General features: G+C 39.9%; 1 protein-coding gene across 2 annotated transcripts in view; it reads right to left on the bottom strand.

The window, feature by feature from the left end:
- Positions 1–24,027, bottom strand: part of TAFA1 (TAFA chemokine like family member 1) — a 222,870-nt gene that overhangs the window by 28,214 nt on the left and 170,629 nt on the right. For both annotated transcript variants that reach the window (XM_065845759.2, XM_071813249.1), the window contains exon 3: positions 19,817–19,957. In XM_065845759.2, coding sequence (XP_065701831.1) covers positions 19,817–19,957 — 141 coding nt within the window. The remainder of the gene's footprint in view (positions 1–19,816; positions 19,958–24,027) is intronic.

Below are 24,027 nucleotides of genomic sequence, written 5' to 3' on the forward strand. Positions count from 1 at the left end.
TATATTTGCACTTCTCTTCTTCAGCAGGGCTGAACTGCTCCTGTAGAGTTTTGCATGGCAGTGGGTGGCAGCGAAAGGCTGCCATGTGAGCTAGCATTCATTTGTACCACTTGATCGTGAAAGAAGAAACACATATATGTGTTAGTCTAGAAACAATACACAAGGGATATCATAGACAGATTAATCTGGCGCCTTGGAGACAGAATAATTCATTTGGATGAAAAGGGGATTCTCCCCAGTGACACAGAGAAAAATCTCCTTTTATCCTTTTCTTGGCAGAAGCATGAAACACAAGGAGAAGCTCTTCTCCATGGGAAAAGGGGAATGTTATTATAATTGTTGACACCACTCTGGTCAGAGATACTCAATTAGCCCCATTTCCAATTTTTTTTTTTGGCTATAGGCTTCTGTGGGCACCTGGGTTTTGTGATTCAGTTCCCTAAATATACCACAGACACAACACCAACCTTTCCATCCGCCAGTTCATAACATGAGGACCAGTGATGTTGTGGGCACTGGTAGAATGACCAGAACAAGATAATTTCAGCCTCTCCTGGGAGCTGGGATTGCAAGTCTTGCACAATTCATGCAAGTCAATAACACAAACCAACAAGTTTTCCCTCTGTAAATGTTAAGTTCATGCTAATGGTTGTCACGGCATGCCACTATACATGGTACAGCTTCAGCACTGTCAAATTCTGCCCTCCAAACTTCCTCTGGAAAATATATTATTGTAGGTAGAGTTAATTCCTTGTAACTGTCAAGAGGCTTTATTTTTTCTTCTCCCCTGTGATTAATTCCCTGTTCACCAAAATAATCTGACAAGGAATAATTGTCAAAGAGGCAAATTCATACTCAGCTCTTTTGATGATTTGGCGGTTTTTGAATTTGCGTAGATGGCAAGCAATGTTTTTTTTTAATATACTGGACCTGAATATAATCAAATCAAATGTGCTTACAATAAAATACCACATCTGCATTTCAAAATGGAGAGAACTGTGGACAGATGTAGGTCAAGATTTCAGAGCAAGTCTCGCTAGATGTGTTGACTCTATTTTGAGGTGGGTAACTTGCCACTCCCTGAAGATATTTGGTTTTCAGAAAGAGTATAGGTCAGCTCTCTTAGAAAATGAGATTTCTACGAAGGTCTGTCCATTTGGTGCATCATTATGCACCACTTCATAAAATCTCAAGTAGACTCTTCTCTAACCGCTATTTCTGCTGTAAAGATGTGCAAAAGGGGCTATACTCATTTCTCATCAAGAACCCGAATCAACACTCCTGGAAAACTCCCATTAGCTTGAATGTGAATTGCCTTATGCCAGTATAAAGTTATAAATATGGAATAGCACCACTGGCACAGAACTGACACTACCGTAAAATATGAGGTATGATTACCTTGGCCTGTTTTATTCTGTGTGCTGCTTCAGTAATACAGCTTCCAAGGCCCACCAAAGTTTGCAATAATCCCCTAATTTGCATCAGATGTCTATTCTTCATTCAATGGCTTTTTAATGTCCCCGTGATGCCGCAGGGCAGCGATACTGGGCATACAGCTTTGGCAAGGAGCCACCTGAAGCATGGTGTTTCCTTTGCAGCATTTTATTAGCAAAAAGACTAGGTAATGGAAAGAATGTTCAAAGAGCTGTAAAAATAATAATAGCACTGAGATATTGATTTATAAGGAACTAGTTTTAGATTACAACAAGATAAGCAACACGTAAATTCAACAGCAAGTAAAAAAAGTATCTAAAATATTAATGTAGAGGGAAATGTGAGACACAAGGAGTAACAGACTGAATAGCAGGCTGGAGAACAGAACAAGGTGTATCATCAGCACAGGGAGTCCTAGAAGTGAGTACAACACATCAGCTTGACACTAGACCTTGGTGAAGGCGATTGATTATGTTAGTGTTTTGCTGGAAAGGAAAATCAGACGAGCAACTTGCCCAAACAAGAAGAACCAAGAAGAAAAGTCAAGACCAAGGCTGTGGTCTTCATTTCCATTGGCTGTAACATTGCATTCATTGGAAAAGGAAATGATATTAAAAGATACAGGCTTGAGAATATTCCCCGAAAGAAAGTCTGTGTGTGCATGGCTAGAGACAGGAATACAGGCTGGAGAGATCCTGGAGGGAAGCGTCATTGCTGCAACACCAGCGAAAGTGTGAAGACCGAAGGGGCAGCTAAACCAAAACAGATTATGTCACTAAATCACATTTCTTTCTTGAAAGGGTGAAGATTAATCAAGACAGAACTAAAAGTGAGTCTTTGATAAAATGCTTAAGCGGCCACATCTGAACTGCAAATTATTTGCATCAACTAGCGGATGAAACAGTAGTTTTCCGCTATGCTGCAGGAAATAGTGGCTTGCTAAATAACTCTTTTAACTTTCCTCTGGCACCTATTGATTATATCCAATAGAAATTAAGAGTAGAAGGCAATTAAGTTCAGAATTTAATGGTGTTCTGCTCCTGTTAATTTACTGCCTGACCTAATCAATACATTACACTGGATAACAATCTACTCCAGCAAGGCTTGGTTCCTCCAGAGCCCCTTCCACTAGAATTATAATAATGACAAAGAACTAAATTTTAAGCAAAAAATACATAAAATTAAAAAATAACATGTAAAATGATTAAAAATTTGATTATTCACTTTAGTGGTGAAAACAACAGCTGAAAATTAAATTGACTTTTACAACACAGAGCTTGGACTTAGTAAAATATTGGATAAGCTACAACCTCAGCTTCACAGAACCCTCTGGAAATTGAAATCTCATGCAAGTTTACACAAATCACATACACAGCAGTACAAAAAACCCACCCTTAATCTAGAGGGCAAAATTGAAGTGCGAAATCGAAGATCAATAGTAGTGAAGTAATATTGTGCTGCAGTTGTTCTTTTTTGTACATAATAATTAAGGTCTCTAGGTGAATAAATACAGTATAAATTTATATATAATGAGCTCTATCAAAACCTAGAAGTTCTGAGTCGATTTGCACCAGGATGCATTTTTTTGGGGGGGCTCTCCCCAAAAACTTCGCAAGCACTTTCAAAATAACTAAGACAATTTCCTAAAAAAAAGAGGGATGCGGCAGCATTTGTTACCTCCTTTTATTCTCAGAGGTGGCAGGTGAGGAGATGCACCGATGTGGGGTGAGGAGCAGGTGAGCCTCCATCTCCCATCAACCTGCCTTGCAGTTGCTCCTGGGTCCCACAGTGCCACATGACTTTGAGTGGTCTTGGGGACCACAGGGATGTTCCTTCAGCCCTATCCTGCAGATATAATCCCTGAAGAGAACAATCCAGGTGCAAACAGTGATGAGCAGTTCAGCAAGTGTCAAGCAATGGAGCATTTCTCTGCAGAGGTATCTCCTTCCAGGAGCAGAATCATCAAGTGAGTCTTTCTCCATGTGTGCCTATGTGTACCCATGCATGCCCATGTAACTGTCTGAATTCCATCACTTTTTTGCCAAAATTCAACATGTCAGCATAAAGTCAAAACAAAATCTGATGAGGTTTTCTGAAAATATCCTCCCCACTGATCGGCTGTATCCCTACCAGCATTCACTGCGTAGCCAGTACACCATTAATCACTGTGAAACATTTTCATTCACTTTGACATTAAAGAGAAATTGGAAGGAAGAGCATGTTGGGATGGGAATGGAAAACAGGCTGTAGGAATATGCCTTTTTACCTTAGGGTTTCCCCAGACTGAGTGTAGAAGCGGACCCTGTGGGTCTTCTCTCTCTCTGCCCTCCATGCTATTTGTTTTTATCTCATCCTTCACAGATTCATTAACAGTGCTCTGAACAGTATACATCTTTAGTCTATCTAGTTACTGCACACTCTTTCAGATTTCTAAGAAATTAAAAAATTCCAAATGTCTGAGGTTATTTACTGTATCCAGTAACACCTAACACAGAAAACCTGCTCCCACTCTGCAGTGTAACCTCTCTTCACTCTTGTGTTTCCCATAGCCCAATTTTCCTTTTATTCACTACACAAAGCCTGTGCTCCTGCCCTTGCTGGATGCCTGCCTTGTTTTGCAGCACAGACTAGCAGACTGCGGTTCCTTGCTAGACTTCGGAGTGCTAGTGCAGCCCCCTTGGTCTCTGCAAAATTCCTGGCAAGAACCTCTCAACACCTGCGGTGTTGTTTTCTTAGTGAAAAAACAAACACAAATAATTATGTAACAAATCCAGGCACCTGTCATTTTTACCTGAAAAATGTGGTAGGAAATAGCAGGCTCTACATTCTTTAACATATCCTAGTGTGCCATGAAGTGAGCAAATACAAGGGCAGACATTACCAAAAGATTTTGTGCAAGGAGGATGCTACACTAACGTAGCTGATTCGTATTCTACAGAAAGCTACATTTAGGAAGACCTAATATTTCAGGAAAAGCTAGCAGAACAAATGCACGATCCATACCCCAAGCACAGGGATACTGCAGTAAGGCCTGCCCACAATTCTGCTCAAAACCTGTGGACTCAGCAGAGCCAGGTAGGGCTCCAACTGGCCCTTTTGCTTATTCTGAGATCTACCAGCACTGCTGATGTTCCCGGCTACACATTTCCTCTGGTTCCATGACTACTAGATAGCCTAATTTAGGAAGGGAAATAAAAAAAGTAAGAACATCAGAATAAAAATGCAGCAAAATTCAGCAAAATGCAATTAGCACTTCCTATAATGGCATAAGTATCCACCACAAAACCCAGAGCTGGCACTCACAATGGTGGTGAAGATGCAGTGTAACAGGTCCTTAGGATCCAGGTGATCCTTACAGGATTTCTACTAATAATGCACTGTCGAAATTGAAAGAGTGTATTTACTGCTTTGCATTTTTAGTAGCAGTCAGTAATAAAGACCTGTGTGTTATATTTGCTTCTTATTGCACACTGCATAAAGCAGAGCCTAGCAAATACTTTATGGCTAGCAATTAATTTGATTTAGGAATGTATTTTGTGTCCATGAAAAATCTGGTAGCTTAGTGTGCTGATTACATTTTGGTTATTTTAGAACTATTTGGTAAAAAAAAAATCAAAAGGAGACAGTTTGTTCTCTGGCTACTGTGCTAACGTGCCAGGCATTCACTACTGAGAGTTTATTAGCTAGGTTGAAATCCTTCAGATTTATTCCTGTAACACTACTTCCTCACCGGTCATCATCTGTACAGATTAGACCTGAGACCTGGAGGTTGTTTAAAAACATTAATTTCTATTGTTATTTCTATTGGTTTGATAGTAATCCAATAATAAATGATTCTAATCCCCTTTTCAAATGCCAGACTATTTTTCTTTACAAATATAGACAGGGAAAAGACCCTAATTAATGAAAGTTAAATCAGCAGGACAGAAGTTACTTACAGGTTTTAATATATAAAAGCATTCATGGGTGTTTTTTTTCTATACTAAAATTGTTTATTTTAACAGTTAGGTGGTAATATTTTTGGAATTTCTGCCCCAGAGTTCCCTGTTGCATCATGTTCAGAGTCAAGGTATCCTTTTCACGCTGCCTCTACTGACCTTTATACGGGACTGGCTTCCACGCCTCTGAAGACCAGGAAAAAGAAAAAAAAAAGTCACGTTTGGTTCAGGCTGCTCCTGGTGCAAGTGGCAGAACAGCCTCATGATTTTCCTTCTGACTACTCACGATCTGCTCAGCCGAAACCGGCTGAAGATGTGAATTGCCCACAGCTGCTCCCCACTGGCAGCTGCGGACCGGTCACCCCTAATGACAAGGTCCCAGCAAACCAGAGCTGGAGGTTCTCTCTCCTGTGGGACTCATGCGTAATCAGAACTACTGATTTTGGAAACTAGTACAGAGCAGTGGGAAGCTGCCAACACTAACTTCCTAAAGGTTAATACTTACAACTACATTTTGGCTGATATTTTCAAACCTGCCTAGGGGGAATGGATGCCCAGTCTCCATTAATTTTAATGGGAACTGGGCAGGCACAGTCCTTGTGAGGCTCTGACTATTTCAGCCTATTACTGCTGGTGACATAAGGTTTGATATTGCAGGAGGTTGATTACCTGCTGGGAGCACTGAAACTAGTGCAGCTCCTATATTTTGGCTTGAAAATTGAATATGCAAAATGTATGAACAGTGTGGCTATGCTTACCATAAATAATGAGTTTTAAATTAAAGTGGTTCACATGGAGAGGGTCTAACCCAAAGCTTGTTACAAATGAGTATTCCAGATTATTTCAGAAATATACCAATTCAATACAGTGCTCACTTGCAGGAGTTTTCACTAAAAGTCTTTGCATAAGGGTTGCCATATTTGGAGTGTAAGCTTCTAATCTGGTCTGTCAATTTATTCCTTTTATTAAAAAATTGCATCAGCCTTTGAAAGGTTTTCAGTGCCAGTAAACAGTAAAACACATATCTGGGTGGTATGTAATTACATTTGAATTTTAGGAATTTCAAAACCTCTCCCATTCATTTTATATATCAAACCTGGCTATACACAATACATTTAGACCGCATCCATTGCAATCATCACCTCTGATCACAGATTCCATCCTGCTGTGTGTTAGTCAGCAAACTCAGCTGGGAAATCTTCAGACTCGAACTGATAAGTTTTGCTAGAATCCTCACTTGTGGGACACCAGAGGTCATTTTAACAATGCAAGCCAGGTAGCAACACTGTAATTTACTTAATTTATGTTTGCAAATGCTAATTTCACAATGATCACTCAGAACTTAAAAGCACTGTTTCAGAGGAGTAGTAGAAATGTATTCTGCAATACTCCCTCAGTTGTTGCTCATCCAGGGAAGTCCAGCACTGCCATCCCCAACAAATAGAATAGATTAAAAAAAATCTAAATCAATACTTACAATGGTGAATTAATTGGTTCCACTTCTAAAACTGATTTATCAGTGTTTTATTGCAAATAAATGGATAAAAAAGATATATCAATATTGGCCAACCAAACAATAAAAATTATTATATCAAATAAAGTCAAACTGTAACTAAGGACTTCAAAATGGGATGAAACTTTTTGGTATATCTGCATGGCAATTTTTTCCTTCCTTTTTTAATTAAAAAATTCACAACATTGACAAAACATTTTTGCTTTCAAAAATTGCATTTCAAAAACCATCACGCAGCCCCCCAGACTTCACCCTTTAGTTGGTATGAAATGCAGCTGCCTGAAAACTAATGTGATTTGTTTGTTATAAGTTTGGTGCGCATTTTTTTTGTTTTGTTGGTTGGTTGTTTTTTTTGGGGGGAAGGGATGGTCAGATTGAATCAATTCTTGCTATATTAAAGACAAAGCATATATGAAGTTGGTTGTGTCTCTAACACACGAATAAATTCTTATGAGTCTTTTCTGCAGCTTTTTCTTGACTTTTCAGTCTGCAGTACCTCTATTGTTCACCAGTATGCTGCAGTGTTATTTTCTCAAACAATACTAATTTCTTTGTCTTTTGGTATGGCGAAAGACATTGGAAGTCTACAAAACTAGCTGGCATCCCTACTGTGAAACTGTTGCCAACCTCCTCTAACAGTTAGTACTATTCTTCTAATTCCAACCTACATTTAATGATGGGGAGTTTATATCGATTAAATCCTCCACTGCTTTCTCAGCCATTTTTCCATTCCTGGTGCGCACACTGATGTGACACCAGATTCATGCTCCTTCAGCCTTCCCTTTGCTGCCCTACAGGTCTTCCCTCTCAATAGAGGCTGCCTGTTGTCCTGAGCAGCCAAAGGCTTTTTCCACACCTGGGCTCCCAAGTTAATTCACCTCCTTTTTTGAAGCCGAGTGGCCAGAACTGCACATCCATCCTGGGAAAGGACCCATCACTGCGATATAGAGAAGCTTCTCCAGCTCTGCCACAAATTCCTTGCCTGATTTCCCACCTGACATTCGAATGAACCAAATTCATCACAACACACAAACATGAGGAATGAATAGCACCAGCGCAACAATGAGGCTGGGCCTTTGCTGCTGAGCTGAACCCCAGAGAAAACACAACCTGTCAAAAACTGTACAGATTCTGTCCTTTATTGCTTCATTCCTGTGTTCTGTGTTTCAAAGCAGTGATCACACTCCTCTACCCCATCCTGCTCAGAGCAAGAGGTATTTGAGTCCTGGAATAACGATCTCACTAATAGGATACAAGTGTTCATTACACTAATAAGCTTTTTCTGTTTTGTTTGTGTGTGGGTTTTTTATTATTATTATTTCTTATTATTATTTCTTATTATTTTTTTTAATTTCTTTTTTTTTCCCCCAGATTTATTTAACAACGACTACAGGTGCTCTGGTTTTAAAATGTGTTCATCTAGTTAGCAATTTTCAAGAGGAGGAAATTTCAAAAGGAAATAGAGTTCATTTGATATTTGCATAACTATATTACATACAACTGCATTTGTTGGTATTTCAGAGAGGGGTCTGAAGAAAAAGGAGAGAGCTTTTTGTAGTATTAAAACCAATAGAGAGATATGTTTTCTACTCTCATTTGAGTTAATGAGAGATTTGCCATTGTCCTCAGTTAGGACAGTCTCATCTGCTTCTCAATTTCATTTCTGAGTGATGGTTTCTGCTGATGTTTCACCTTGCTGTTCGTGAGTTCTGACCATGTACATATCTTGAAAACTGTTGTATGCTTGCTGCCTAGGAATTGTAATCAAAAAGAAATGATTACACAAGATCACATATTAAAACCAATCCATCTGCCTGCAGAACAGGTTTTATGTACTAATGACATAGGGCAGAATATTTAAATTGTAAAGCATAGCTCTTTTCCACATTGCTGTCTTTTGCATGATAGTTTCAAAAGGGAAAGGCAGCACTTTTTGAATATTATTGCATTTTGCCATACTACATCAGCATTTGTGCTTGCTTAACCTTGAGCAGTTATTGTGGTAAACCGAATGGTCTATGGAAACAATTAACTCCCAAAGAGCAATAATGCTTTCTTTGAGATACTGGATTAGTAAACTCCTTTCTGACACCTACATATAGAGATCTGTTCCAAAATCTGCAGGCAATGTACAATGCTGAATGGCACACTTCCTCGGCTCAAAGTCTAAGATTTGAAATAAATCCCCTGCTTGGAATGTACTTACTTGATTCCTAAATGTAAGGCAATTCTGCAATGTTAATGCATGAAAATCACCCAGAACGGACTACGGGCTGACAAACTGCTGAGGGCCTTGGGCCCTACAGCTACCGGGCTGTATTCTGAGAGGAGGAACTGGAAACATGTCTGTGATCAATTTTATGGATAATCAATTCTCCGAAATCAATTGAACACTTGTTGACTTGTCCGCCTCTAGTTGCAGTTGCCAGATTAATTCATGTAGTTCAACACAACAGACAATCCTAGTGCTAAATTAATGACTCTTATTTGAACTCACTGCACCAATAAAAGGATTAACGAAGCATATTCTTCTTACAAAGATTTGGTCATTGTTTCTTTAAAATTTCAGTGTGTAATAACTTCAGGTTCTCGACTTTTAATTTAAAGAGAGTACACTATGTAGCAGAATTTTCCATTTTTACTTAACCATCTACTTCTTTTGTGTTCAAATCCTAATCCTACAAACCACATTCAAGCCTTGTGAACTAGCTCCATGTTTGTGGATAGAAGGTAGCTTTGAAAGAAAAGAAAAAAAGACTTACAGCTCTGCAATACTCTAATCACGTATTTTCTATACTATATTAGAGACACCTGTAGACAAGCAGCATTTCACAGCCCTGCTGCACTGAAAATACAGCATCTGATGCAGAAAAGATGTGTGTCATGACTTTAGGTAGAATTAGCTATTTAGTAATCTGGTCCTTCCTGGCAGAGATAGATTATCATCTGAATTACTGCAAAGATTTGGTGTAAGGGGATACAACACAGATGCTAACTTGACCTCAACATTTCGTTAAGCTCCTCCTGGCCACTGATTAGATAAATGCTGGTCCTATATGTTCCCTAAAGACTGTCATAAGCAAGGATTAATAGGCAGTTGCCACTCTGCGTATTTTCCTAAACTCAACAAACTATATCCTCATTTGGCACAAACTAGCAGGTCTCTCTGGATTTCGAGAGCCAGTTCACGCCAGCTGAAAATCTGTCTCTGGATGTCAAACTGCTTTCTGAATGCGTTTGGAATACTGTACTTAGACCATGCACTTGTGCTTTGTTGCAGATGACACAGATAAACCCAGTCTTTTGTTTAAAGACATGGTTCAAAGGTTTAAACCTTTTATTCCTGAGACATCTCACATTCTGTATCACCTGGTGACATCACTCCATGCACATGTAGTAAATGGTAACAAGGCTCTTGCTGCTGCAACACAGGGCAGCTACAGAGCAGACTCCACACCTTGCAGTGGCTGTGACGGATACAAATAAATCAAGGACCTTACAAACTAGATCCTTCTAGATATCCAGATCTTACTCTTCTGAGCTACTTCCATGTTTCCCACCAAGCAAAGCTTTTCGGCTCTGACATGGTGCTGCTCACCCCAGCATTGTGATCTCCTCTTGGACAGGCTTTTCCCATCTAGTTCCTGACATTTGGAAATCTCTCCCTCAGCACTGCTGGATGCCCACTTCTTGTGAGCAGAGCCTCCCTCAGCATTGCTGAAGTTCCCCCCCACCCCCCCATCTGCCACCTCTAGATTTGCAGATAGGTGCCAGGAGGCTGCTGCCCCTCTTCTGGGGTAATCTGGGCTCACCATGGTAGATTTACAAGAGGTCTTTGCGAAGAGCCTTTCTCCTGGCTGTTTTCTGTGCTTGACTGGTCAGCATGTCTGACCCTTATGTTACCTGAACTCACAGGGCTCACCTGTATGGCCCTGCTCATGGCTTCACCCCTGTGAGGGAATCTACTTTAGGCTCTTTTTTTTCACCCAGCTTGTGTTTCTTTTTCCCTGCAGTGCCTGGCACACCGGTGTGGCCGGCTGTCCTCAGTGCCTGTGCTCCCTGCCTCCAAAACCCCTTACCAGGCTCATTCCAGTCCTATAATTAACACCTGATGTTACCTATAAGAGGAGAAAATTCCTACTGTTTTTCCATTTAGCCTCTGGCGTGCTTATTGCAAGTATTTTAGAGAAAGGTTACTTTCCTCTGTATGGAGGTGAAGTAATTATATGTTCCTGTGTGTCTTTACACTGCTATGCGGCCGTGCCATTCTGTAATTTTACCATAAGGCTGCTGCTCGTGCACCTTTGTTGGCTGCGAGGGCTCTGCTCCTTCTGTGTCAGCACTGAAACCTGTCAGCTGGAGCTGGGAAAAATGACCACCCCTCACGCAGATCGAGATAGTGCCATAACTTATGGCTTTTTTCTCCTCTTAAGTAGAAAAAGAAAATGTTTTTTTTTTTTTTTTTTTCCTGTGTAAATTGGGATTTAAGTGAGCCCTCTGCACTTCATCAGGGGTGGATTAGTCAGCTGGTTTATGGGCTTGATATTAAAAAGGGTGGGAGCTTTGCTACGCAGGAAACCTCAATATCAATTGGAAAAGAAAGAAATATAAGGCATAGGTAGGGAGACAAATTATAGCTGAGATGAAGATGTACTCACATAAACCCACAGTCAGACGATCTCATTAGCTGCACCATCTTCACACCAGAAAGACATCATCATCTGTCTGCTTCTCCCTAATGCCTGGTGGATGTTCACATGCGGCACAAACGATGCAGCCCTTGCTGAGAGATGGGGAAGTGCCTAACTCGGAAGCCCTTGCTGTGGACTTCGGCTCAGGTTGGCTGCAAATTTGACCCTTGAATAACCTCCCCTGTTTCCTTAATCACTGGAAACATTGGTACACATCTTATCATCATCAGCTGCTTTGATGTACCGCCCATGGCAGGATGGCTTTACAGTATGTGCACAGATATACATATGTGCGTACACACAAATATATACGTTTGTACATATATTTTCTCAGGGAGAAGCATGGCCTCTCTGCAGGTTGCTCAATGATGGTTTGGGTTTGGGAACTGTGCTCTGACACAAAAGCTCACCCACCACTGGCAGGGTCAGGCACATCCCTCCCCTCTGCTCCATTCAGCCTCTGCCCTGCAGATTAGAAGGCAAACTGGTAATGAGCGCTCCTGTGCCCTGGTAAATGAACTAATTATTCTGCATCATCACTGCCAGCTTTGCTTTTGCTCCTCCTGAAGTCAGCACCTCTCAGGATCTGGATGCAATTTCAGGGTGGCCACAAGGACGTTTCAAGAAGATGTGTCTCTGGTCGAATGCAAAGTCAGAAAATATTTCAGTGCACAGTTAGGCTTCTCTCTCTCTCCCCTTTTTTAATAGTGTACGTGATATGCTGTGAGTATTTTTTGAGCTTACTAAATGGGTGTTAGTATGGAACGGATACATTTTTTTCCTCCTTAGAAATGAAGTAATCTGAATTCACCTAATCAAAAAAATACAAGTCTCTTCCTCAGTTCCCATGGTGCTACAGAAGGACAGGGCTATAGATTTTCCCAGGAGTGTGGAATAATTCACCAAGCCTGCTCGTTATTCATATAGACAGTGCATTAATAATATGGGACCCTGAGATCTCTTCTTATCTAGGCCGAAGCACAGCTAGAGGGATGAGAAGCTGACTCCTTGGATTTCAAAAACATCTTCCCCCCCTTTCTTCAAGAAATAAGAATTGATTGAAAGTATTTTCACAGAGTGGAAAAAAAAAAGAAAGCTTTCTGGTGATACCACCTAAAGTACATATTAGATAAATAGAAAACTATTGGCTTTGTGACTGTGAACTGTTTTCTCTTGATGTAAGAGCTGATAGATACAGGATTCTATCTAACAAGGCATTTACTAAGCACCTGACCTCAAGTCAATAGGAGTCTTTCATTTCATTCTACAGGGCTCCAATCCTGCACTCACGCCGAGGAGAGCCAGGAAGTTTCTGTATGTCCCGTGTATTTTTCGGTGTATTTCTCTTAGCCAGTGCAAGCTGGGGTAGCAGGGGGTCTGTGGGAGGATGCATGGGCTGAGCACCAGCTCAGGGACCTGCGAGGGGATGTGCTGCACCTCTAACTGCAGGAACACAGTGCTCCTGAATTATGAATGCTTACTCTACAGTAGGCGTCTTATCCATAATTCAAAAAATAAAACAAATTACCTCCTGCCAATAGCGTGGCTGCATTTACTGTCTGCCCAAGGAGTGACATAGCAGGTATGAGCTTTTCATTTGCAGGTCCTATGTGAGAGAAAGGAGGGCAAGCACCAGCAAAGGGAACAAGTGCTAATTAATGCTGCCATCTTTCTGCTCCCACTGTTGCACATGGAAAAATAAGGATGTGCTGTACTAATCACCCAGCAGCATGACTGGAGAGTTGTGAGGTGCAGGGCCAGAGAGGCATTAACAGTGGTCCCAATGGTCATCAAGACTTGTGTTTAATTTGTTAATGCTGTCCTGATGAAGTCTGATGTAAATTCACAAGGCCACATGGTGGCTAGTGCTGGCTAATCCTCAAACTAATAGAAATCTGAGGTATGCACATGCATGTTAATATTTTATATATCATGGAATTGATTGAAACTGGATGTGATCCAAAGCTAATCTGGGAGAAAGGGAAATACTGGATTAATTTAATTTTATTTTTCTCTATCACTGAGTGATTTCCCTTTTCCCTGATGCATGACTGGTATAAATTGGACAACAGCAGACCATGGAGAGTTAAAACACTAGTCCTGCTGCCTGAGAGCTAATGCTTCAAATACTCTGTTGCAGACAACATGGAATCAGATCATCTCAGATCTCTCCAGAGGCCTTTCTTAAAGGAATAATTTAGAAGAAGAGGTACTGGACAGCATTTTAGTAGCATCTTCCTTTCTCTACTTTGGTTCTGACCAGTGTTAAAATCACTTTTTTTCCTAAAAGCACTGGCAACACGCACAACCTGCATGAAAGTCCCTTTGTGACTGATTTCAAAAGCCAGTGCAGGTGCTTTTCTGTTATTCCATACTCTGTGGTCCAACAAATTTCACAGATAATTGTGCAAGAAATATTGAGGTTGCCTCTGAAAGAATTTTAAAAAGACTGGAAGACTGAAGAGAAGGCAACAAAAAATTCAAGCATTAAAAAATGTGTGTCTGTGAGCATCATTAACCACAACACAGTAAACTTCAGTATAGATGAACAAATTATGTATTATTCAAAGGCCTCGAAGAACACAGAGACATAACCACCTACTGACTGTACAGAATGGTTCAATATCACTGTAAATGATATGGTACAAAGCATATTATTCACAGCATAAAAGTGACAGAATTAAAATTATAAGTATCTTTTATTCCTATTACATTTTTATAGCAATCATATGAAGTATTAGAACTGAGAAAATATTATCAGAGCTTTTCTGTTAATATTTATTCAGTAACCCTATGGGCTCACATGGCCTCTGCTCCTACCTGCTTCACACAGGCTATTTGTGATGTATTTACGGATATTCTGAAAGGAACATGAGCAGCTGCTGCACAGTGCAGGAGAAAGCAAAAGTGTGTGTCCTTACAGGGAATGAGAAACTTCCAAATAGGAACATTTTCCCCTGCTTTCAACTAAAGTGTAGAAAAGGTGGTGACTCCCATGTCCAATCAAACATTCATGTTGTGCATACTGAGTACTAAAACGAACTACTTAAAAAAACCAAACCAAACCAACAAAACCAAACAAAGAAAAAAAATAAATGAAGTGGCCACAAGACTGTTTTGCTAATGCAAGCAACCAAAGAAAACGGCAGGTTGTGTAAACAAGCCGTAAAGAACCAAACTGAAATGACATAAGTGTATTCATCAATTCACTGTTGCTCTCTAGCTCACACAGCCAGCTTCACTCATTTGGCAGAAGAAAACCTGTTCAGAAGGGCGGCATCAATTTTGCATGAAGATTGATTAGGTCAATGAAGCATGAGAGGTGGACATTACAGTCCAGTGACCCAAATATGAAGGTCTGGTATAACCTTTACATTTGATACTGTCACAATAAAATTATTTTGAAGTTATAAAACCCTGTATGATGCCAAGATCTGATAGAACCACCAAACCTGGGGCAGTCTGCAGCCATGTGTTTGAAGAAAGTGTCTTGTAAAATTAAAAGCAAAATGGCTTTTCAGGAGGCAGTGTGAATGTAAATCCCTCAGTAACATTTAAATATTTTGAGAATATGCTGAGTACATTTAGGAAAGATTCAAACAGCATTTTAAAAGGTGTTTAAAAGCCACATATTTTCATCAGGGTTTCACTAGCCTCAATGTTTTCCATAATGAGAAGGAAGATGGTGCAGGAAAAGAAAGCTCTGATGAAGTAATGAACAAGATTAAGAATATCTCCATGTTTGCATGAACAATAGAAGAAATCTTGGTGCCACTTAATGTAAAAGATGTGCTGGGAATGTTAAAAAAGCCTTTAAAAAGCCAAGTATCTATTTAAAAATGAGAGAAATATATGACTTTTTAATTTTTCATTTTAGTTGATTCTTTTAGTTTTGTGGGGAATTCACTTATTAAGAAAACAAACAAAAAACCTAAACAAAACAAAGGTTTGCAGCCACCAACTGATCTTTATTCACAGAGGTAAATAGATTTTCTAAAGGGTGTGGGCTTGACACCTGAGAGGACAATTGTCATGTGTCCACTGACCCTACCAAGAAGATGCAAGAGGCATTGCTCTAAAGGACATCACTGGGAACATCCCTCTTGGATAACCACAGTACCAGAAGAAGAATTCAGTTTATAAAGACAAAGAAATGAAACTTTAACCCCCAGGAAAGATTGTACTAGCCATGTGTCAGCTAGCAATGGGGTAATTCCCAGCTATTTCTGCTGACACCTGAGTGCCCTCATAGGCCTACAGAGCCTATTGCAGGAGGAGGAAAATTGATGGCCTTCTGACACAAGGAAGACAAGCTGTTTGTGAGCACTGTGGAGAGGAAAGGTGTGAATTCAGAAGCATGGCTAAGAAACCCTTGCAGAAATAGCCAGCACGTTGCACAAGACATGCCTGCAGTAACACAAAAACGAGAGAGTAGGTTTGTCAAAGTGTGAAGCTAGGGGGGTCTGCATGCCTGTCTGAGCTGCAAACTCAAGCCCTGTGCTGACCCTGGCCGTCTCTGAAGTGTGTGGGCAGGACGGTAGGTCAGGGGCTTGCTCTGGTACCTTCAGATGGTGGATATACCTGGTGTGTCCAACAGCATTGCTGCAGCATAGGGTAGGAACACTCCAAGCTGCACAGATCTCCTGGAGGCAGAGGACTGGGGACTCCCCAGCCATGCTCAACACTTCTTTGCCCAAAATAAAGGGGCATTCTCAAGCTGCTGTAACACAAATGAAGTAAATCCATTTAAGACTTGCTCTGGAGAGGTATGAGGGGAAATGGAGAAAATAATAGCAACCATGACAGAGAGCTGAACAGACTGATGCCCGTGGTATGTGCTATGGCCAAGTGACATGCAAGATAAATTGTACAGAGTGAAGGGATCATTCAAACCATCCTTCAAAAAAAAAAAAAAAGACCTTGAATCATGAAAGTAAATGTGCAACAGAAGAGGTAAAGAAACAGAAACTGGCATCTCTGTTTCATGACAAGATTCGGCTTTTGTTTTGCTCTCACTGTTGCTACTACATAATTCATTGGTGATTGAGGCAGGTTTTAGGACAGTGTCTGTTGAATGAGCAGCAAGGAATAACTTATAACTTAGAGGCTGTCACAGCCTGGCCTCACTATACTTTTTTAAGATGGGGCCCCAAAGAAAAAGTTCGCTGTAGTCGGCAGGAAGCGATTCTTGGGAATACATGGTAACATCCTGCCCTTCACAGCACAAAACCCCCACATTCTCAGTCTGAATTTCAGCTCATTCAGGAGGAGGATTGCATAGGAGCATCCTATGTACAATGATGGTGTGCTGCCTATGATGAGAGCTCAGAGCAAGAGGACAAAAGGACTATTTATCACCCTGGATACTTATTAAAAAGGTTAAGATAACTCCTACGTATAATTGTATTCTCTCTTAAACAGAAAATAAATCTACCTCTCCATGCAGCCCAGTTGTGTCCTGGAGCAATGGCTGGTAGGAGTGGAAGGCAATGCAATCTCTCCTCTGTAACATGAACTCAAATTGTCAAAGCATCAGCCTCAATGAGGTGTTTTCTGATGAAACTGGACTGAGAAACACCAAAAGCTTGATTACAATCCCATTAACTCACAGTTTGGCCAATGATATAAACAGAGCAGAGCTGAAGTTCAGCTTGTTTTATATGCATTACTAAACAGCCATCAGGTGGAGCTGGCTCAAGGCAATCATCAACCACAGATGGGAGTCAAACTGCTAATGTGGCATCTCCCAGCCCTTGTCACCTTTCAAAGGTGATCAGTCTGTTTGGCTGTGAGTATACTGCTGTACCTGAACATCCACAGACTTTAAGTAATGGTTCCAAGCAAGCTTTCTTAATGATAGATTATTGCTTGAAATTGTATGCAGTATAAAACCCAGTGTGAGATTAAATGGTCTTAATTGTTTCAGTATGGTAGGTAAAGAAGGCAAAAAGTTGCAGATGACCTATTGAAATGTCCTCATGTACAAAAGAAATAACAAATCCCAAATCTTTGTGTGAGCTAAGGTATTGACATTAATGGGACTCCTATGGGAAGTTTGGGAGTTTGCCTTAGCAAGAACAGAACCACTAAATAGGTCAAAGTTTTGACTTAAAACAGGTCAGTGTACCAAAAGTCACACAGCAAGTCTGCTATAAAACAAAGGCCATAGAAAATGCCCCTTCTGTTAAGTTTTACGAGGAGTCACAAAGCAAAGTCTGGGATAAAACAAAGGGCAAAGAAAATTCCCCTTCTGTTAATTTTTACGAGGAGCGTATTGGGCTTTTGAACCATTCACCAGACATCTACAAAAGAAGCTATGGGCTGACTACAACAACTAAACTTGAAAAGAGAAGACATTTCTCTGTAGTTCACATTTGCTGGCTTTGAAGTCACTGTGAGTCTTACCAGTGACTTCAATGGGACTAACTTTGCACTTTCATATTGGCCATTGTTTTATCCTTACTCCTTTCAAAATTCCAGACAATAACATTTCTTTTTATTGTAATCCTGACAGAGCAATTAGGCTCCAGTCCACACCTGCACCCAACTTTTTTTTCTTAGCACATCATTCTTTGAGCTCCTCTTCTCTGAAGAGAATTATAAGATCTGAATTAATGGTGTCTTTCTACACAATGTCTCTGTTTTTCATGACCTACTGAAGAATATTCAATTCTTTAAGGCTTCTACAGCTGATCTTTGGTTAAGACCATCTGTAGGTTTCACCTACAGTTTTATGAGTGTGCTTAACAGAAAATAAAGGCTAATTTTTTTCAGGATAATTAAGCAATAACAGAATGACAGAATGTGGATTAAAGCATAATCATTCACAGGTGCATTCATAGCTTGTTTTTAGTCATCAGTTCAGAAGCCGAATCACATTCTCGCTGTAACAAGCTATGAACTACTGCCTTATAATGTAAAAATTTGAAAGCATAATAATAAAACATCTTCCTTCTATCTTTAATAAATGCACCTGATACGTACACACCACAAACACTTGCTGAGGTAACATGAGGTTCTCATCCTCCAAGGCAAACCCAATCTCTCGTCTTTTTATTGCAGAATGTGCAAGCCTTTGAGTTTTGTCTACATAGTCCACAACATCCACAAGTACTCCTGTCTAACTTTTGGCTACAACTGGGCTGGCCCCTGCTCCTTTGCCAGTGCCTTTGCAGCACGCCGTTGAGGAAAGTTGCCAAGAAGAAACAATTTTTCCCAATGTTTGCTTGTAGATCTTCCCCCTCTCACTTGGTCACAGGGAAGCTGAATTCTGAACAACGGACTCAAAGAGGAAATGTTGGGTGCTTTCAAGAAATGCAGCTGTGTCACCACCCCTGGACATCCAGCCACAGTAAGGATGAGGAGAGCCCAGGACAGAACTCACTGGCTCTTTGAAGGGTGGGGTGGTAGAACCAATAGCATGAGACATTTACCACAAAAAGCAGTGGGGAATTTTTATGAGATATTCTGTTTCACAAAGCTGTTGCACAGAGGGATTTTACAACATGGAGTGGCTTGTTTGGGAAGGGTAACTAACGGGATCAGTGCCACTTCCAGTCTTCTTATGAGATGCACATTTTGCTAAGGACTTCCAAGCCATGGCTTTCTTCCCAATTACTGTGTAGTTTCACCCTGAAGTGCTGGCAGGGGAGCCCCAGAGAGAAACACACCCTGTGGAACTAGACCTGATATGAAACCCAGACACAAATATCATGGTGGTTTTCCTTCAGTAAAGAAATGCCCATGACAAGAAACAATACCAGTGATTTCAAAAGACAAAGATTAAGCTTTTAATCTTTTTTATCAGGATTCATTTACTTGTAATTTTTTTGCCACTGACTTTTGAAATGGCTAATCAAATCAAAATGAATCACCACTGTCATTTGAAATATTTATGAATTAAAACTAATGTGGCAAATGGGGGACCCTGTGAAGTGACTCAAAGAAAATGTTGTCCTGTTATTTATTAAGAGCTTGATATTACCACAGAATTTGTTATACTTATCTCATACTGAATGCTCTGCTCTCATTTTTGTGAGTAAATCTGAATGTGACCCGTGTGCAAAGATGAACGCACTAAAGTACCAGGCAATATGGTGTAAATGCATTCTTCTGGTTATAGACTTTTCTGTTTTGTTAAATAAAGAATACAACAAAGTTCCTACGGATAATCTATAGATTTAAAGCTATTTACTGGATGGTACACAAACAGAGACATATATACAGGAGGAGCTACTTGCCATCAACACAAGAAGGTCTGTTTCTTGTAGTCCCAGCCACTTTCCCAGGTAGACAGGAACATTTTACTGTTTGTGATCTTTCTTCAATTCGATTCTTATTACAGCATCTGTGTGCTGCTATAACTTCACACGTTCCTCCTTCTGGCAAAAAAAGAGAAGAAAGAAAAAAATGAAAAAGAGAACATTGATACTCTGATTAGGAAGAGCAGCAATGGCTAGTCAAAGCACCCAGCCATGCTCCTGTCAGTATGTCTGTACAGGTGGGATTACAGCATTATTTCTCCCATTGTGTGTGCTCCTGACTAAGCCAGGTGCTGTTATACTTCAGTTTTAATAGGAAATGCAGATAAACGTCCCTGTGCAGTAGATATAGCTTGCCCATCTTATATTAGAAGCTTCTCTGATGTCAGCAGAATTTTTGGCCTGAAAAATGACTGTGTCATGATCTGGCCCTGAAGAAATGTAGGTAACACACTGCAGTAAATGTGCAACAACTGTTGGCTGATTTTATGCTTGCGATATTGGAGACCTCTTCCTCCAAATATTCTCTTGTACAAGGACAAGGACTAAGGGAATCCATCTAGAAATAAGCTTTTTCTCCAAATATTTGATTCCATGCTAGTATTCAGCCCTTAGAGACTGACAATCAGCCTCTTCAAATTACAGGATGGTCCAGCAGCACTTACCTTTGCTACCCCACTCACCAAATTGGCAGTTTTAAGGGCAGGAAACCTTCCCTTTGTGTGCAAGACCACCAGGTTTAATTAGTCTTCTCCCTAATTGTTCTTTATGAACACTTGCAATAGTTTGATTAGGTGGAGAACACAAAGGAGTGATCGACAGACAGACAGTGGCTTAGGGTTTATGAATACTTGGTGTTTGTGGCATATGTTATGAACAGAAACGAAGCATCAAGTGTATTATTCCCCTTCACCTCAGCAATGCAGTGCAAGGAGATGAAACACCACAGTGGGCTAATGCACTGCCCAAGTAATTTCTCACTTCCTCAGTTCAGATTCTATTTAGCTCATAATCACCGAGTATTTAACAGCACCAGTCTGTTCCCCACAGATATTTGGCTACTTTATGAAATTGCAGCATAAATTTGGCAGGATTTGTTTAAACTTAGTTCAAAACATTGTGCACAGCCTACTAAAGAGCAGGATGTGTAAGAAGGCTTGCTATTATAGAAAAGCATTATTACTTTATGCCACTATGAAATGCTAACTGTACATTGCTTTTATTATAGCATAAAAACCACTATTCCTATCTTTGGCTTTCATGCTTTTTGAAACAACTTTGGGAGCTTTTGAACACTACAGTAACCCTGCAGCCAGGCAGGAGAATAAGCAGTGTAAGCAGAATAAGAGATGCTGATCCATGTCTGTCTGTGAACAGAGGGATTTTGGAAGAGGTTGGTCAGTTCAGTAGCATCTCCCTGCCCAGGAGTAAGTCCTGTTACCTGGTAATTCTACAAATGTGGTATTTCTGTAGTCAGGCACTGGGGTAGATGGTCAGGGAGGAATCTCCCTTGAACGTATATAGTTACAGTCATATGGTGGTGTGCTATCAGGTGTACTCACAGTATTAAGTGGTACCACAACTACCAATGAACAGGGGTGCCACAAAGTGTGGTAATGTTTTATAATATTAAATTTTAAAACCATTGACCTTCCCGTGTGAGTCAGTGGATGAAAGCCTGTGAACGTCCATTAGGGTAAATGGGCTTAGGTTGCCTGGTCATGGTGTTAAGCATTGATGAGTTTGCAAGCATGAAACAAGACTAACACTGCAGTAAATATTTAACTCACCAGGATAAAAATTCTGCTAGATGTATTAGCTATCAGGTGCATTTGGCCTGCTGACACAAGCTTTTTGAAAGCCAATACGTGCCACGGAAGAGCAACAATTCAGAAACCCGTCATCTGACAAATGGTCTTTTAAGTGTCTCTTAGAAGTAAGAGGAATTGTGACAATCAACTCAGCCCCAAATACTTGTATTTTTCTGTGAAGTAATTCTTCAGGTAAACTCCCTGTTGTCCCATCAAAATCATATTGAAAGCAGTGAAAAGATTCTCATTGGTTTAATTCATCTTATGGGTATACCCTAAGAGAAGAAAGATTTGTGATTTTATTGATTGCAACCTCAACAATAAAGATAATGTACACAGTATTAAGTATTTCTAAATTTAGACTACATAGACTGTGTGGTAAATATCTGTGAATAAGCTAAATGCTTAATTTTCTCTATTAGTTTGCTGTATGAGTACTACTAACCACATGACATAGTCTTGCTTATTTATCTGTTCAAAATAATGGGTTGTGGTGTATGAGCTTTATAACACCTTTAATTGTTATGTGGAAGCTCAAGTTGCTGCAGTAATAAAGAATTTAACTCAAAGTGTATAGTTATGTAGGAATGGCAAAACATAATGAAACACTACAGCAATGAAAAAACACTTTTTTTTTACCACTAGACAGTTAAGTATATTAATTGGAACTTTTATCTCCATGGACTATAACTGTAATGCGACTAATAAGAATAATAACAATAAAAAGACCCTTCCCAGTTATGACACAGACAAAAAAATCCATCTCACATGGAGAAAGTTATGCATGTTACACACCCAGTTTTCCTGGAAAATTTGTTACGTGGGATTAGATTTTTCCATTAAGGAATGTTTGGCTCATGAACGGCTACTGGAGAGCATTGCATGCTTTATGTTTCGCTGGTATATATTTTAGCAACCATGCATATACATGTTAGACATTTTAAAAGCCATATATGAAATGGGGATAGATAGTGGAACTCAGACAAATACAAATAGCCACAGTGCTACTAGGAAAATACATAACTGAAAAAACATACTCCTCATTACTTTAGTCAGGGAAATACATATACCACAAATATATTGGGGAGGGATACACATTCAACTTAAATCTCTATTTCAGCTGTACAAATGAAGAAGTTAGAGCAGGTAGAGGAACATGAACCAGTCTTCACTTTCCACTGAAAAAATTTTAACATGTTCAGATGTGTATGTGAAGTATCTCTTCATTCTGCATTTTTTTCCCAACTTTCTCTTTTTTGGGGGAGAGAGGGAGCAGGAGAGGGCACAAAGAAATGGCGTAATACCAGAATCTGAGGACTTCTGCTCCTGAATCTGATTTATTTCTCAGTGGTGCTTCTAGATTATAAGAAAACTTGGCAAAATGTTACAGTGCTGGGAGTCCTGAAAAAATGTGAATTATTGACCAGTAGGCTGTGAGTGTAGCAAAAGTTTAAATCCTTGTCACAAAGAACAGAAGTGTCTTTTTTTGGGAAAGTTTATGGTCTATTGAGCTAAGGCAGCTTCTGGCTTTGTTTCCACAATAACAACCTCATCCAACTCTTTCAAGTCAATAGGGGAATTGCCATTGGTCTTAAAAGGAGAGGGAAGAGTCTTAAAATCCTCTAAGTAAGTGTCTTCTGAATCTTTTGTTGACAGTTACATTTCATGAAGTGGTTGTTTTATCCACCTGGTAAGAAAAATACTGCCTTTTTTTTTAAAAAAATTATCTCCTGCCCCAAGAAACCAGGAAAAAAAGATTAAAAATGAAATGGGAACTTGCAAATTAGGAATAGCTTTGCTGTTTCTTCAAGAACCTTCTGAGGTAAACGAAAATGTCCTAACATGAGTTATATCCTCTTCACACCAGACATTCCAGCATGTGACAGTAAGAACAGCTAATGAACTTTGCATGAAGGAAATGGGATGCCTATTGAAGCAAGAGGGACGAAACTGGCTGCTGGGAAGGACTCTGAGTTGTTGAAGATGGCAACTATCTGTAGCGTTACGGTTCTGCTCATATTTCCTAGCCTTTCAGGAGTCTTTTCTCTGGATAGGTTTAAAATATGAAACTGTAGAAATTACCTATCATTCTTACTGTAAAACAGGGACAACTGTTTGTAACTCCTGCAAATGGTTTAATTCTAATTGGAGGACACTAAGCTCTAGAAACTGTTTTCATGTTTATTTCTGTTATAAAGCCACGCTGAGTTTACACACCGCAGAGTAAAATATTTTATCATAAGTAAGAACCTACTCTGGGTGGCTGTGATTTAAAATATCTAATCATCTATAGGGTCTGAGTGCATGCCTGGCAGAAGCCAAAAAGCAATCTTCTAGTCATCTCTGTTTTTTATATCTCTAGCTGAGACGTAATAATAA

This window comes from Patagioenas fasciata, chromosome 10 (assembly GCF_037038585.1).
Source record: "Patagioenas fasciata isolate bPatFas1 chromosome 10, bPatFas1.hap1, whole genome shotgun sequence".
NCBI lineage: Eukaryota > Metazoa > Chordata > Aves > Columbiformes > Columbidae > Patagioenas > Patagioenas fasciata.